At 44.9% G+C, this 15935-nt stretch overlaps 1 protein-coding gene across 2 annotated transcripts in view; it reads left to right on the plus strand.

Moving 5' to 3' along the window:
* The first annotated feature begins 308 nt into the window (after positions 1–308).
* UXS1 (UDP-glucuronate decarboxylase 1) overlaps positions 309–15935 on the plus strand; it is a 129396-nt gene continuing 113769 nt past the window's right edge. For both annotated transcript variants that reach the window (XM_082245611.1, XM_082245612.1), the window contains exons 1-2: positions 309–609; positions 10025–10052. In XM_082245611.1, coding sequence (XP_082101737.1) covers positions 516–609; positions 10025–10052 — 122 coding nt within the window. In that variant the 5' untranslated portion in view covers positions 309–515. The remainder of the gene's footprint in view (positions 610–10024; positions 10053–15935) is intronic.

The following is a 15935-nucleotide window of genomic DNA, read 5'->3' on the forward strand; positions in this document are numbered from 1 at the left end:
CTATAAGAACACTTAGCACCCATTGCCCCAGTCTGCTCAGCCAAGTGAGTGACCTGTGGGGATGTACACAATGAAAACCTAGCATTGAACGTCTCTTGCACATTGTGACATGCATTTTTTTTTAAACAAGCTTTATTTGGCTGGACACTATCATAAACATACGTCTATAGCTGACGTAGAGTAGCAGAGCGGCAGAGCTCAGCGTCACTAGGAGAGCGCTTATCAAGCTCTCGCCATGACACCGCGCTGAACACGCGACCATCTATGTCACCACACTACTGCGCACGCGCGGAGACTATTTCCATATTTTTTTTCCTCTTCCTGTACCAAGCTGCTCGTGAAGTGTGCACTCATACTACGCATGTGCATTGTCCTGGCCGGGCAGGAACTCTCGCTTGTACCCTTTACTCCAGAGCTATCCTGCTCCCCTCCCTCCTGCACTGTCTGTGACGCCGGTACACCGGGTTCCATGTCCACGGGTACGAGCTCGGGCACGGAACGCGGTCCGGCCGGGGATGGTCAGAAACAGAGTGCATCGGCTGCTGACTGCAATCAATAGGAGGATGATGAAGCTGCTCATTGCACTCGCCTTGATCGCCTATGTTGCCTGTGAGTGCCCATTCATTTGTGCCATGGCTGTGTGTGGGGTGGGTAGAGGGGATGATGGGTGATAGTGGGGTGCTCCTCTTCTATGGCACAGCTCTGAGGTGCAATGGGTGCTCCTGCCCTCAGTCATGCCAGGCTCAGTGATGGGGTGGGTGGTATGTGTGTGGCACAGGCCTGGCAGGAGGTACTGACCCATACATACCACCCAGCTGTATAGACAGGAGAGTGTGATCCCAGATCACCTCAGTGTGCAGAAGGTGACGTCCCAGGCTGAGTACAAAGCACCCCTTTTTCTTCCCACTCCGCTCATTAGAGAGCGGGATGTGCCAAGCTGGAAGTTTTCTAAGTCACCGCCACATTCAACAGGCTGCATGCATTTGGCTCTTTCCAGGAGTTCATGGTTTTCTGCATATTATAGAATAGATGCTGCTGTCCCACCGTAGTGTAGGAACATGGACCGCTTTTATTATATGGACTTGTATACAATTGGAGGGATATGTTGTTTTTATTTCTTCCTCTTTTTAAATCTGAGAGCTTTCACTGCAAAGATTACCCTAGCAAGAAAATGACAGTCAGTTTATAATACATTGGAGCTCATTTACTAAACCTGGAGAGCGCAAATTCTGGTGCAACTCTGCATAGAAACCAAATCGCTTCCAGGTTTATTTGTCAAAGCTTAAAGCGGTTGTAAACCCGAGAAAAAAAAAACAACCTGCAAGACAAAGGCATAATGAGCTAGTATGCATCGCATGAAACACTTACCTTAGATCGAAGCCCCGACACGGACCCCCGGACACCACTGTGGGTGCTGACATGATCCCTCGGCGTCTCCGGCGCTGTGATTGGCCGGAGCCGCGATTACGTCACTCCCGTGCATGCATGCGGGAGTCATTTTCCGGTAAGGGAAGCTGAAGGTCTGCCGGACTGCATGCACTGCAAATATCTCCTAAACCGTGCCGGTTTAGGAGATATTAATTGTACCTACAGGTAAGCCTTATTATAGGCTTGCCTGTAGTTTAGTGTAAAAAAGCGGGATACTACCGCTTTAAATGAACAAGCTGAAGTTATGGCACTTTTCCACTGCAAGTACCGGCTAGTACCGGCTCGGCTCTACTCGGCCCTGCTTGGCCCGGTTTGCTTTTCCACTGCTGGTACCGCATGGTATAGTGTCGGAACGGTTCGGTACGGTACGGTATAGGTTTGCTTTTCCACTAAAGTAGTACTAAAGTTAAGTGGGTGGGATAACAACGGGGTGGGTGTGATTCTCTGACCAATCAGTGGCTAGTAGTGACTGCATGCAAAGGATTGTGGGATATGGTACCAGTTTGGTACCTGTTGGAAACACAATCGAGTAGGTACTGTTTTTTCAGAGCCGTACCATACCGTACTGTACCGTTCGGTTCCATGCAGTGGAAAAGCAAACCTATACCGTACCGTACCGAACCGTTCCGACCCTATACCATGCGGTACCACAGTGGAAAAGCACAAAAGCGTGCCGGACCGGTACGGTTCCATGCAGTGGAAAAGCGCCATTAGACGCTGATTGGCTACCACGTACCGCTGCGCTGGATTTTGTGCACTCCAGTTTTAGTGCCGTTTCACACTAGCGTGATGTCAGACATTGCTTGTGATCGGAACCGCATTGCTGTGCAGATCACATGCGATGTCTGCGTGATGCGAATTCAGCCATATGGATTGTATGGCTCAGTTCACATCGCGTTCGGACCAAAATGGTGCTGGGCCCTTTATTTTGGTCCGCACTGGAATCAGATCGCATGTTCACACCTATGCGATCATATTTCTACGTCATTTGACAGTTTGCACTGTGATATGTGAACAGATCGGGGGGTGTCCTTACTTTTCTATTGACACCTGCAGTGGTTTGCATAGGGCAGTCTGAACTGCCTGCGAGTCCTAATGAGATGCAGGAGCCAGCACTGGAATTGTGCTGGTGTGAACTGGCACTTGGGTCCCTTTCACACTTGTGCGACTTGTCCTACAACTTGGGACTGGAAAGTCGCATTACAAGTCGTCTCCCATGATTTCCATTGAGTACCATTCATATCTGTGCAACTTCAAAGCAGGCCCTGCACTACTTTGATCTGACTTTGATGCGACTTGAGGTCCATAGACCTTAAGATTACACAGGCATTGCTTTAAGTCGCGGCAAAGTTGCTTGACTTTAGGTCTTACAAGTGTGAAAGGGGCCCTTAGTAAGGCTCCTTTCACACATTCAGACCGTTTGTCCGTTTTTAATCCACCTGTTGACTCATAAAAAAAAACAGAAATTTCATCAAAATGGACGATCGTTCATCATTTACATCAGTTTACCACAGCATCCATGAACGTCTGTTTTTTAAATGGTTCAAAGCCCTATTTTTGTTATGTTTATTAAAAAAAAAAAAAAAAAAAAAAAAAGGAATGGCCGAAAGAACAGATATAAACAGACAAGTGGTCCATTTTTGCATTGGCGGTGAATGTAAAAAAACTGACGAGCAACTGATTAAAAAAACTAATGTAAACGTCCATCTGTTTTTCCTTTGAAAAAAATGTGACTGAACTGATGAGACTCCTTTCACACGGGCGTTCGTTTGTCCGTTTGTCCATTTTTCATCTATCTGTTGAGGAATGAAAAATGGACATCAATGGCTATCTATTCTATTTACATCCGTTTACATCCACTTCTGTCAACATCCGTTCTTTGGAAGGTAGCAAAACCCTATTTCACACCAGTGCGGCCAGTTCCAGGGCATTTTTTTCTGCGCTGGACTGTTCTGAAACGAGGTGGAATGCACTGGAACGCATCAAAAAATGCCCCAGACCCCGGTACAGTAAAAAAAAAAGGGGGGAAAAAAGGCTCTGGAAATGCATTAAAAACGCACATGCAGAAATCATCGGGAACGGATCTGGAGTGTGTTTTTGTGGTGTAAACTGACCTGACCTAAAAAAAAAAAAAAAAAAAAAGCATCTGGAAACGCATAAAAAAAAAGCACCACGACATGTCAAAAATGTGCATGTAAAAACGCATCCAGACCTAATCTGGAGTGCGTTTTTGTGGTGTGAATTGACACTTTGGGGTTGATTTGCTAAAAGCAAATAGTCTGTGCACAGGGGAACATGCAAGGGGGGGGGGAAAAAAAAAAATTTGCTTGCACATGATTGGATGATAGTAATCAGCAGAGCTTCCCCCTCAGGTCTAGCACAATTGCTCTTGCAGTGCACAGTATACTTGCCTTTAGTAAATCAACCGCAGTGTAAAACATCTGTCACCATAGGGGGACACAGGAAACAATTGTTTCCCATGTGTCCCATTCACACTGCAACACAGCCTAGCACTGGGCTGCAGCATGGAAAGATAAAATGCTGACCTGCGCACCTGCCGGAATGGTACAATGTCAGGCAGCGCATCGCGTTCCTCTACATCTCAGTGTGTGAAGTGTACATTTTGTAAGCTTCACATGAAGTTTGAATCGTGCACCACACTACCCCCTAGCCAGTTGGCAACGCAGAGTGGCCGGAACGGTGAATCGCCCTGGCTGCTCTGCGTTTTGAAAAGCATGTTGTCCTGTGCATACATTGATTAGTACAGGTTCACAATATTGCTCTGTGAATCTGTGTGTTCCCGCATCGCATTTGCAGCACAGACAGTTCACACTGCCATATGCAAATCGCTGGGGGTGTCATTTTAAAGTTAACGACACCCCCAGATCAGCTGGCATATCGCAGTGCGAACTGACAGTTTGCACATGAATCGGATCGCACTAGTGTGAACCGCCATGCAATCCGATTCTGGTGCGGACCAACAAAAAAAGGGTCCTGTGCGTGTTCAAAGCGATTCAGATGCAAATTCAGCCATACAATCTGTATGGCTGAATTCGCACCTCACAGACATCACATGTGATTTTAGGAGCAGTGCGCTCCAAATCACATGCAATGTCTGTCATCACAATAGTGTAAACCTGCACTTGGAGTGTGGGCCATCAGACGGCTCTTCTTTTCTATGTACCATACAACATTACACTCATCTGTTTTTTCGGGGGAAGTTTAACACTGTTGTACAGTTCATCTCACTATTAGGTGTGCTCAGCCAACACAATTGTTTGTATATATGTATATTTATTTGCTAGTACCAGGTTTGACTCCCTTTTTGCCTTCATAACTGCCTTAATTGTTTGTGGCATAGGAAACGCCTTCTTCAAGGTGTAGGAAACATTCCTCAGAGATTTCGGTCCATATTGGCACTGTAGTCCATCTGCTTCAAAGTTCGATGTGTTGTGCGTTCAGAGATGGTATTCTGTATACCTTGGTTGTAATGAGTTATTTAAGTTACTGTTGCCTTTCTATGATCTCAAACCAGTCTGCCCATTCTCCTCTGACATAAACAAGGCATTTTTGTCCACGCAACTACTGCTCACTGGATATTTTCTCTTTTTGGGACCATTCTCTGTAAACCCTAGAGATGGTTTTGCATGAAAATCCCAGTAGATCAGCAGTTTTTAAAATATTTAGATCAGCCGGTCATTATGCCAAGTTCAAAGTCACCTAAATCCCCTTATTTTTTCTCCATTCTAACGCTCATTTTGAACTTTAGCTAGTCATCTTCACCACATCTAGATGCCTAAATGCATTGAGTTGCTGCCATGTGATTGGCTGATTAGCAATCTGTGTTACCAGGCAGTTGAACAGGTGTACCTAATAAAGTGGCCGGTGAGTGTGTGTGTGTACACTATATTACCAAAAGTATTGGCACGCCTGCTTTTACACGCACATGAAGTTTGGGGTTATTGCATAGCTATACTTAGTTGGATGCAGAATCGGTCTGATGCTGCATCTGTCCCCGGCACCTTTGGGAACCGAGCAATCAAACACCGCAGATCGCTCGGTTCTGACAGCTCCCCAAGCAGAGAGCTGATGACTGTCAGTCACTGCTCTCGGCTTTGCCCCCTCCTCACTCACTGGAGCGCTGGGCTGTGGAGGGGCGGGGAGCGGCCGGCTCAGGCTCTCAGCGGCTGGGAGTCGGGTGTCTGTCCAGGCACCTGGCGGCTTACGACTCCATGGTCGTGATGACGCGGTGCCAGGACTGACATCTATGAAGTCAGCAGAAAAAGGACTTCCGACCACTCTCTGCTGAAAAAGCATAACAAACTGCACTCCTGTGATCCATATCTAATTTGGCCGTACATCTCCTTTTAATGGCTTCCCAGTCTAATGCCCTGTACACACTATCAGATTATCTGAAGACTTTTGTCTGCAGACTTACCAAAACCATATAATATGAGGTCAAACCTAAACACTTTCAATTTGTATGCAATCTGGCAGGCCCTTGCACTACATAGAAAAGGTAAATCTGAAGACAAAAGTCTTCAGATAATCTGATAGTGTGTACAGGGCATTAGTCCGTAGGGTTCAATATTGAATTGGCCTACTCTTTGGCCCACTCTTCGCAACTATAACAGCTTCAACTCTCCTGGGAAGGCTGTCCACAAGGTTTAGGAGTGTGTCTATGGGAATGTTTGACCGTTCTTCCAGTAGTGCATTTGTGAGGTCAGGCACTGATGTGGAGAAGGCCTGGCTCACTGTCTGCACTCTAATTCATCCCAATGGTGTTCTATCGGTTGAGGTCTGGACTCTGTGCAGGCCAGTCAACTTCCTCTACCCCAAACTCACTCACCCATGTCTTAATGGCTTTTTTCACAAGTAAAAATCATTTGGTGGAGGGAGGATCATGATGTGGGGTTGTTTTTCAGGGGTTGGGCTTGGCCCCTTAGTTCCAGTGAAGGGAATTCTTAAGGTGTCAGCATACCAAGACATTTTGGACAATTTCATGCTCCCAACTTTGTGGGAACAGTTTGGGGATGGCTCCTTCCTGTTCCAACATGACTGCGTGCCAGTGCACAAAGCAAGGTCCATAAAGACATGGATGAGCGAGTTTGGGGTAGAGGACCTTGACTGGCCTGCACAAAGTCCTGACCTCAACCTGATAGAACACCTTTGGGATGAATTAGAGTGGAGACTGCGGGGGTCCGGCAGAAGGGGGATCTTCTCCACACAGGGTAATAAAGTTTATACACAGTATCAGCCTTTGGTACAGGATATCCCTGAAGACGCTATTTAGTTGCCTGTCTAGGGGGCATCTGTGCTATCAGAAGATTACCACTGGGGACATATATGGGGGGGGGGGGGGGGGTAAGCAGATAGAAGATGGAATGACATGACACAACGAAAATATCGAATGAATGATCATCTGTGTTTTTTTTTTTTTTTTTTTTTTTTTTTGAATGCTTGTCTCGTATTGAAAATGAAGAGGTTATGAAAATTCTCGCGCAGTACAACTTCAGAAGTGCTGTAATGTATGTGTGTACTAGCCATTACAATATAAAGGAAGACTGTTCAGTAACAATACAAGGGAGCTAGAGAGCAGGAGGAATGGAGAGGACAGTTTGGGTGATATATTGAGACAAGGTTGGTGCTGTAGCTTGGGGCAGCATTGTAAATGGCTTTTTATGTTTAGTATTTTTAATTGTATTCATTGGGCAATCAGAAGCCAGTGGAGGGGTTTGACAGAGTGGAGTGGAGCACACAGCTTTTGGTAAGGTGAATAAGTCCGGCAGCAACATTCATGATTGACTGAAGGGTGGGTAGCCTGCGTAGAGGTAGGCTTATGAGGAGGGAGTTGCAATTGGCAGTGCAAGAGATAATGAGGGAGTGAATGAGTTACTTAATGGTTTCTTTGGTTAAAAAAGGGGTGTATTTTGGAGATGTTACAGAGGTAAAGTCTACAAGATTTGGGCAGTGATTGGATTTGGAGCTAAAAGGTTGTATTCTTGGAAGTGGTGTGACATCCGTTGTATTGTTGGAAGTGGTGTGACATCCGTTGTATTGTTGGAAGTGGTGTGACATCCGTTGTATTGTTGGAAGTGGTGTGACATCCGTTGTATTGTTGGAAGTGGTGTGACATCCGTTGTATTGCTGGAAGTGGTGTGACATCCATAGTAAACACTCATTAAATGACATAGTAATGCAGAGGAGACTGTAGGGGTGAGGTGGGGAGTAGAGTGGGGTGTCATCAGCATGGAGATGGTATTGGAAGGTGTGAGAGTTTATCAAGTGACCAAGGAAGGAGGTGTAGATTGAGAATAGAAGGGTTCCAAGGACAGAACCTTGGGGGACCCCTTACTGAAAGAGGAAGTGAAGTGGAAAAGACACAGTTGTAGGCAATACTGATGGAATGCTGTGATGGGTAGGAGAAGAACCAGGAAAGAACAGAGTCCTGAAGGCCAAGGACGTGGAGTTTTTTGAGGAGGAGCTGGCAGTCAGTAGTATCCAAGGCAGTAGACAGGTCTATTAGTAAGAGTATAGATTAGTGTCCATTGGTTTTAGTAGTTAGTAAATCATTTTAGTGGGGCAGTTTCTGTGGAGTGTTAGAAAGGAAAGCCAAACTGTAAGGGGTCAAGAAGACCCATAGAGCAGCTTTAAACACCAGTACCCAGAACTGAGAACGGCTTAGTTCCCCAAATGGAAGGGAGCAAAACCACCTAGGATAACTTGTAGGAACATGTGGTCAGTAGGCACTTGCAGAGAAAACCTACAATGTGTTTCATGAATCCATCAAAATATATTCTCTATTCTGAAGAGATGTCATTTACTACGGTTTGTACTGTGTGAAGTTTATGTGGACCTAATGGTATGTTTGCTCACTTTGCACAATAATGGCTCTCTGTACATAAAGTAGGGAGAATATTTTTATTGATCTCTTACACTTAATATTTTCTACTTCTTTTTTTTTTTTTTTGCTCTTGATTCAGCCATCATAGAGCAAAAGAAGGGGAGTGAAGGAAAGATGAGTATGTGCCAAAGGAGGGGGCATAATGCCAACCTGTTGCTTTAAAATCATTTTCTATTTATAAAACCATCCACCATTTGAAATGCACCTGATTGATTACTTACATGTGAAAAATGTCTTTAGAAACATAAATCCGAGATGGGATTTGGTAGCTTGTAATGAATCGGTGTGTTATGGGTACAAGCCCTGCTCCCAGTAACAGGTGGTCATTTGTTGCCCCATACCTCAACTCTGCACAGCACTTGTGACATTAAAGCGGATGTTCACTCTCTCAATCAACATGGACTATTTGTAATCTGTATGTTGCTAGCATTAGTAAATAGATAGCAAAGTATATCATATTTACACTCACCAACCACTCATTAGGTACACCTGTTCAATTGCTTGGTAACACAAATTGCTAATAAGCCAGTCACGTGGCAGCAACTTTAAGCATCTAGACATGGTGAAGATGACTTGCTGAAGTTCAAAGAAAGGGGATTTAGGTGATTTTGAACGTGGCATGATTGTTGGTGCCAGAGGGGCTGGTCTAAGTATTTCAAAAAGTGCTGATCTACTGGGATTTTTACACACAACCATCTCTGGGGTTTAAAAAATGTTCAGAAAAAGAGAAAATATCCAGTGAGCAGTTGTGTGGAGGAAAATGCCTTGTTGATGTCAGAGGAGAATGGGCAGACTGATTCAAGATGATAAAAAGGCAACAGTAACTCAAATAACCACTTGTTACAACCAAGGTATGCAGAATACCATCTCTGAATGCACAACACATTGAACCTTAAAGCAGATGGGCTACAGCAGCAGCAGACCACATCAGGTGCCACTCCTGTGAGCTAAGAACAGGAAACTGAGGCTACAATTGGCACAGGCTCACCAAAATTTGACAGAAGATTGGAAAAACATTGCCTGGTCTGATGAGTCTGGATTTCAGCTGCGACATTCAGATGGTAGGATCAGATCTCGATCCAATAGAGCACCTTTGGGATGTGGTGGAATGGGAAATCTGCATCACGGAGTTGCAGCTGACAAATCTGCAGCAACTAGGTGAAGCTATCATGTCAATAAGGACCAAAATCTCTGAGAAATGTTTCCAACACCTTGTTGAATCTGTACTACGAAGAATTAAGGCAGTTCTAAAGGCAAAAGGGGGTCCAACCCAGTACTAGCAAGGTGTACCTAATAATAAGTGGCTTGTGAGTGTACTTGTTTTAAACATTTTGCATTTCTTCAGTTACTTTTTGTTTTTCAGTCAGACCCAGCAAATGTCATACATTCCAAGAGTCTTGGGGGGGGGGGGGGGTTTCATGGCTCAGCCCATACCTGAGCTAAGAGCAGGTTGATTCCAGAAAGTGAATGCTACATGAATCCTCTGCCCTTACTTAAGATGGCCACTACTAGAAATGCCAGGGGGTGTTTTGAAAAAATGATTTCTCAGCAAAATAAAGCATGGAGACATGGATGGATGAAGGAGATTGCTTTGAATATTAAAAACGAATTGTATAGCATTTTTGGTTTGTGGTGCTCTGATGCAGTGCATTCCCACTTTAAGGTTTCATATATTTTTGTTCTTTTTTACAGCTGTTTGGGGAAACTTTGTCAACATGAGGTAAGCATTTAAAAAGATTTTGGATTTGGTAATGTAAACTGATTACAAGAATGTGCTCCGAGTTATGCCTATTGTGAGTTTTTTTATTTTTAATTTATTGTAGAAATAAAAGGGACATCGTCACAGTAATAAAACCAGGAAGTGGTATATTTATTTCTCCTGCTGCCCACATCACCATTTTTTGCTTTCTCTTTAAGAGCTACAGTTTCTCGGAGAATCCTCATACATCTCATACAATGATGTCCTTGCCCCCTTTAGAATGCTGTAGTTGCTTCCACCAGCTACTGTGTTCTGAAATGATGTTCTGGTCACCTGCTGAGTGCTGTAATTCCTTCTTTCCTCCAACCCCTACATCTGTGTCCTGCAATGATGTTTTGGTCCCCAGGAGGGTGGTGAAGGTTTTTCAGCCCGCTGCCACTAATCTGTCCCAAAATTATGCCCGGGTCTCCTTTCTGAGTGATCATTCCACCAGCCACTACATCACTGCTGGGTCCTGCAATGACCTCCTGGTCCCTTGTCAAGTTATGTTGTCTCATTTACTGAGCCTATGTCTTTATCATGTCCTGCCTTAGACTGCCAGGTCCCTGTCCAGATGCTGTGATTCTCTGTGCTGGCCCCAATATTTCTACTGTGTCTTCCACTGATGTCGGAACTAGCAGGAGAAACCAAAGCACCCAGTGAGGGGCTAGTAATCCAAAACACCCCAAGTATTTTGTATGAAGAGGATTCTCTAGGCACTTCCTGTTGTCAAGTTTGTGGCAGGATCACTGTAATGAGGCATATTTCATTCAGACTGGTATTTCTGATTTCTAATAGTCGGTAGTTAGCTAATTTGCTGTGAACTGGAGGCTTCTGCAGTACAAACTGCCTACCTTTAATGTTTGTCAAATGTTACACATACAGTGCCTTGCAAAATTATTCACTCCCCCCCCTTTGACTTTTTACCTATTTTGTTAAATTACAGCCTTAAGTTCAATGTTTTGTTAATCTGAAATGTATGTGGATCAGAACACAATCATCTAAGTTGAAGTGAAATGAGAAAAATATATACATAAAACTATGTTTTAGAAATGGAAAACAGAAAATTGGCACGTGCGTATGTATTCACCCCCTTTGTTATGAAGCCCAAAAAAAGCTCTGGTGCAACAAATTACCTTCAGAAGTCACATAAGGTACTTGACCCCGCTGTAGCGAGAAGGGCCCTCTGATTCCTCTTGTAATTGTGCAAACTGTTGGCGCTAAATAAATCCTGTATATTTTTAATACAGATTTGTCTCCCACTTTACTGAACAAAGGTGATCATGCTGATTTGCTGTCTACTGAAGAATATGTAGGTGAAGAGGTGACATGTGACCAAATTGCTGAACCATACTGTCCGGCATGACTAAAAATATAAATTAATGGATATACATCTCAAGAACGTTGACTTGCAAGTTTTAGTAAAAAAATGTTTACTTGGGACAGTTCTTAACTAAATTAAAGCGGAACTCCATGTCATGCACTAGAACTTTCAACTAGACAATAGCAGAAATGTAAAATGTTTTATCTCCCCAGTCATCTTCCAGGACAGCTTAATGAGAGATAGGCTCCTCCCACCTAGCACAGGAAACACAATCCACATTAGTTTAAATACAGGTGTAAGACAGAGACCCTCAGTATTTTGTGTTTCCTTGGCCATACAGGATCACTGGAAGATTGCTGATATTTTTTTTTACTGTCAGGCCTCCTGACCCTGGCCTTTCCTTGAACTAGGACAGTGTCCCTAGGGGGGAGGAGCTGGGGAACTCGGGTATAGGGGGGATTGAGGGACCGCTTCTCCCTGTTTGTTGTTTTTTATATAGTCCATTAAGTGGGAGCCACAGTGGAGGCTTACCCGATCCTTAAAGGGTGGAGAGTTTGCAGTCCCGTCACGGCAGCGCTCCTCTTGGTCTCTTGCAACATGGTATGCAATGCCTGCCATGCAATGGAGCCGGAAACGCGTAGCCGCGTCATTTCCGGTTGGGCGGAAGTATCGTGTCGGCCATTTTCATTGAGGGCCGACGATATACAGAGGAAAACCTGCCAGCCGAGAGCAGGGTAAGCGCTGCAGCATAGGACCGCTCTCTAATCCACAGGGGCCAGTCTGGGTTCTGCAGGGACAGACTGGGGAGATGCTGGTAGGGCGTTCCGATGCACATAAGGATGCTGCAAACCTGGGAATCCCTGCTCGGCAATGGGAGGCAGCTGCTGCAGAGGAGATGGATCGGTGGACGCATGTGGATTCTTGCCCTAAGGTAATCAGCTCTTGTTACACTAGTGGTAACTGGTTTTTGTATGCTATTTAGCTTGCAAGGTGTGGGGGTCACTGGTGGTCTTCCTCTCTCCCTTGTATGTTTGGATTTTTGCACTTTGCAATTTCTTTACCGCTCAGTGTTCGCTTGTGCCTTGCAGGGCAGGAGCTGCAAAGAGAAAGATGGATCGGTCGCAGGGGAGGCTCCCAAAAAGAATATCTGCCTTGAAAAAAGTGCTTTGCCAAGACTGCATAGAGGCTCTAACGAAGAAACTAGCTCTATGTTAAAAACAATTGCTGGACACAAGGAATACAGAGATGGGTAAAACTTTTAAGTTGTTTAGATCTTCTCTGCAAGAACCAGGTCCTTCGGACGTGTCTCTGCCCAGTACTTCATATGCTAGTGCAGCACCTCAGCCCCATGCATCCGCACCGGTCATAGAGGAACAGGGGGTGCTAGAGCAGCTGGAGGATGGCTCCAGTGCAAAAATGTTCGTTTCCCTCTGACGAGACAGAGGATTTACTATAAATTATTCCGATACTTTGGAGTACATAACATTCACTGTACACGCCACATTGAAAAATACCATTCTGCAGGAATGGAGGAAGTCGGAAAAGAAGATCTTTCTCCTCAGAGGTTTGAAAAGCAGGTTCCCTTTTTTAAGAAAGAACATGCAGCATTATGGGAGAAATATCCAAAGCTGGATGCAGCCCTTCCAAACTGACCAGCAAATCGGACTGATCTTTTGAAGACGCAGGAGCACTTAAAAGATGCCATGGATAGAAAGGTGGAAGATTATTTGAAGAAGGCATGGGATGCAAGTGCTGCTAACTTTCAGCCGGCCATTGCGTCTACCTGTGTAGCCAGGACACTGGATCTATGGTTGAAGATCCTCCTAGAACACGACATCCCTAAAGAGATTTTGGATTCACTCCCCATCCTCAGCAAAGCCGTCGCTTCTATTGCGGATGCTTCCGCCGAGGCCATCAGGTTTTCGGCTAGATGTACAGCCCTCATAAACTAGGCTAGATGGGCAATCTGGCTTAAAGCCTGGGCAGGAGATGTGGTTTCCAAAGTGAAGTTATGCTCATTACCATTCAAGGGTAGCTTAATATTTGGTGAAGATTTGGTTTTGGGGAGGTCTGCTGATAAAAAGGATTTCCAATTCCAAAGAAACAGTCCAAAAAGCCTTTTCGTCCTTTCAGGAAAATCGGTCAGAAGAACGCAGGCAAAAAGGACCCAAATGGACCCTGGAAACAGAGGAAGGGCAAAGGTAGAGGGGGTTTTTGTTTAATCCCTCCTAAACCAAAGGCAAAAGCCGATGACTTCCCTTTCAGGGTAGGAGGGAGGCCGGGGGCCTCCGACCCTCTTGGCAAAGAGTTCTATCCAACGAGTTCATCCTGGATCTAATTGACAATGGATAGAGGATAGAATTCCATCATATACCCCAAAGTAATTTTTTGCCAAAGAACTCAGACATGGCAGCTGCCATGACGAATCTAATCCTCGAGTTTCTGGAGCAGGGAGTCCTTTCCCCCCTATCCATCAAGAACAAGGGTACCGGGGGTTCAATTCCCATGTATTCATCAGAAGGAAACTTTGGGGAAATACAGGCTGATCCTGAATTTAAAGGAAGTCCACAAAAGTGTTTACAAAAAATTCAAGATGGACACGATTTTCACGACGAGAGCTATTATTCAGAGAAGATTTCATTTTGATATGAAAGCTGCATACTTGCATATTCCGATCAGAGGCTGCTCCAAACCCTTCCTCAGGTTTGCAGTTAAAGGACCAGGTCAGACCATTTTTTTTTTTTTTTAATTCCATGCCCTCCCATTCGGGTTGGTATCTGCTCCCCGGATCTTCACGAAGGTCCTGGCAGAAACCTTACAGGGGTTGAGGACCTCGGGTATCCAGATAATAGCCTACCTGGACGATCTGCTTGTATTTGCAGAGTCCTCCACAGAGCTGGAGAAAAACCTAATCTACACAATAAACCATCTGCAATCGCTTGGGGTGAATGTGAACTCAGAAACGTCAAATTTATGACCATCGCAGAAAGTTGTCTTCCTAGGTTACATACTGGATTCGGTGGAAGCAAAAATATATTTACCAGAAGAAAAGCATGATCTATTGAAGATAGAAAACTTCCAAAATCTCCTACTGAGGCAGGCAGTATTTATCGGGGGAAATTAAGCTTTTGGGTCTGACTGCATCGATCCAAGCAATATCCTGGGCTCAAGCACACATGAGAATACTGCAGAATTTTTCCCTTTCAGTGTGGAACAGGCAACAGAGTACCTTGAACGATTGCGTAACCCTGCGGGATCAAGTAAGAGTCTTTGCATTGGTGGCTGCAGAAAGACAACTTGTCAAAAGGGAGATATTGGACGTAGGAAAATCCAGTCCGGATAACAACGGATGTGAGTGCGTGGGGTTGGGGAACATCTGGCTACACAGGGAAAATGGGAGAGATCAGAGGCCGTCTGCTCTTCCAATGTAAGGGAGCTAAAGGCAGTATGGAAAGCTCTTCTCTCTCCTTCAGACCAAACATAGAACCAATATATATGTCTTCCTTTTATCGAACAATGTGGCAGCAGTATCCTATAAACAAGGGGGGTACATGGGCTCCCTCCTTCACGGAGGTGGCAAAGCTGATCCTTGCATGGGGAGAAGAAAAACGCACTCTCTGGCAAACATTTACCTCAAAGGGGAGCTGAATTCTCCGACATCTTTCTTGAGCAGAGAAGATTTGTCACACAAAATGGAGCTTGAATCAGGAAGTGTTTGAGGCAATCTCGGGTCGACCTCTAATAGACCTGTTCGCCTCATCCAAAAATGCGAAAGTAAAAAACTTTCTCAATTTACAGGGACCCTTGCAGTTTTGAGTCTGGATGCTTTTGCATTTCCATGATCTGAGGATATCCAGTATGCTTTTCCCTCCGTTCAGGCTCATACCAAAGATGGTTCAGAAAGTCAAAACCTCAAGAGCAAAAGTAATTCTGATGGCTCCAGCTTGGCCAAAAAGGTCATGGTTTTGCCGCTCTACAGAAACTGTCAATAGCAACACCCTGGAGGCTGCCAAAGAGGATCGATTTTCTGGTCCAGGGAGATTTATGCCACCCGCAGGTGAGCCATCTTTCTCTGACAGCTTGGCTCCTGAGCCAATTCTGTTTTTGGGGGAAGGTCAATAACGAGATTTCTGTACCTATTATTATTCTGGCAGTATATAGTCTGCAATATGGATCTGACCTAGGCATCGCTCCCAATACTTTGAGAGTGCAGGTGGCGGCATTGTCCAATTTTCTAGGTATCAGATTGGCGGAACACATGCTAATAAGGAGATTCATCTAGGCCGTCTCTAGAAATGGAGCACTGCGGTCCAATAGGTTTCCCCCGTGGGATCTGTCGACGGTCCTTCAAAGTTTCTCGAAACATCCTTTTTAATGTACCTTCCTCTTAACGGCTCAAAAGTATTCACCTACAAGACCGTTCTCTTAGTGGCGCTGGTCATGGCTAGAAGAGTCAGCGAACTACAAGCTATGTCCATAGCAGAGCCATACTGCTCCATTCTGCCTGATAGAGTAATTCTATTGCTAGACCCAGGCTTTCT

The sequence above is a fragment of the Pelophylax lessonae genome (assembly GCF_965119305.1).
Source record: "Pelophylax lessonae genome assembly, chromosome: 2".
Classification (NCBI taxonomy): Eukaryota; Metazoa; Chordata; class Amphibia; order Anura; family Ranidae; genus Pelophylax; species Pelophylax lessonae.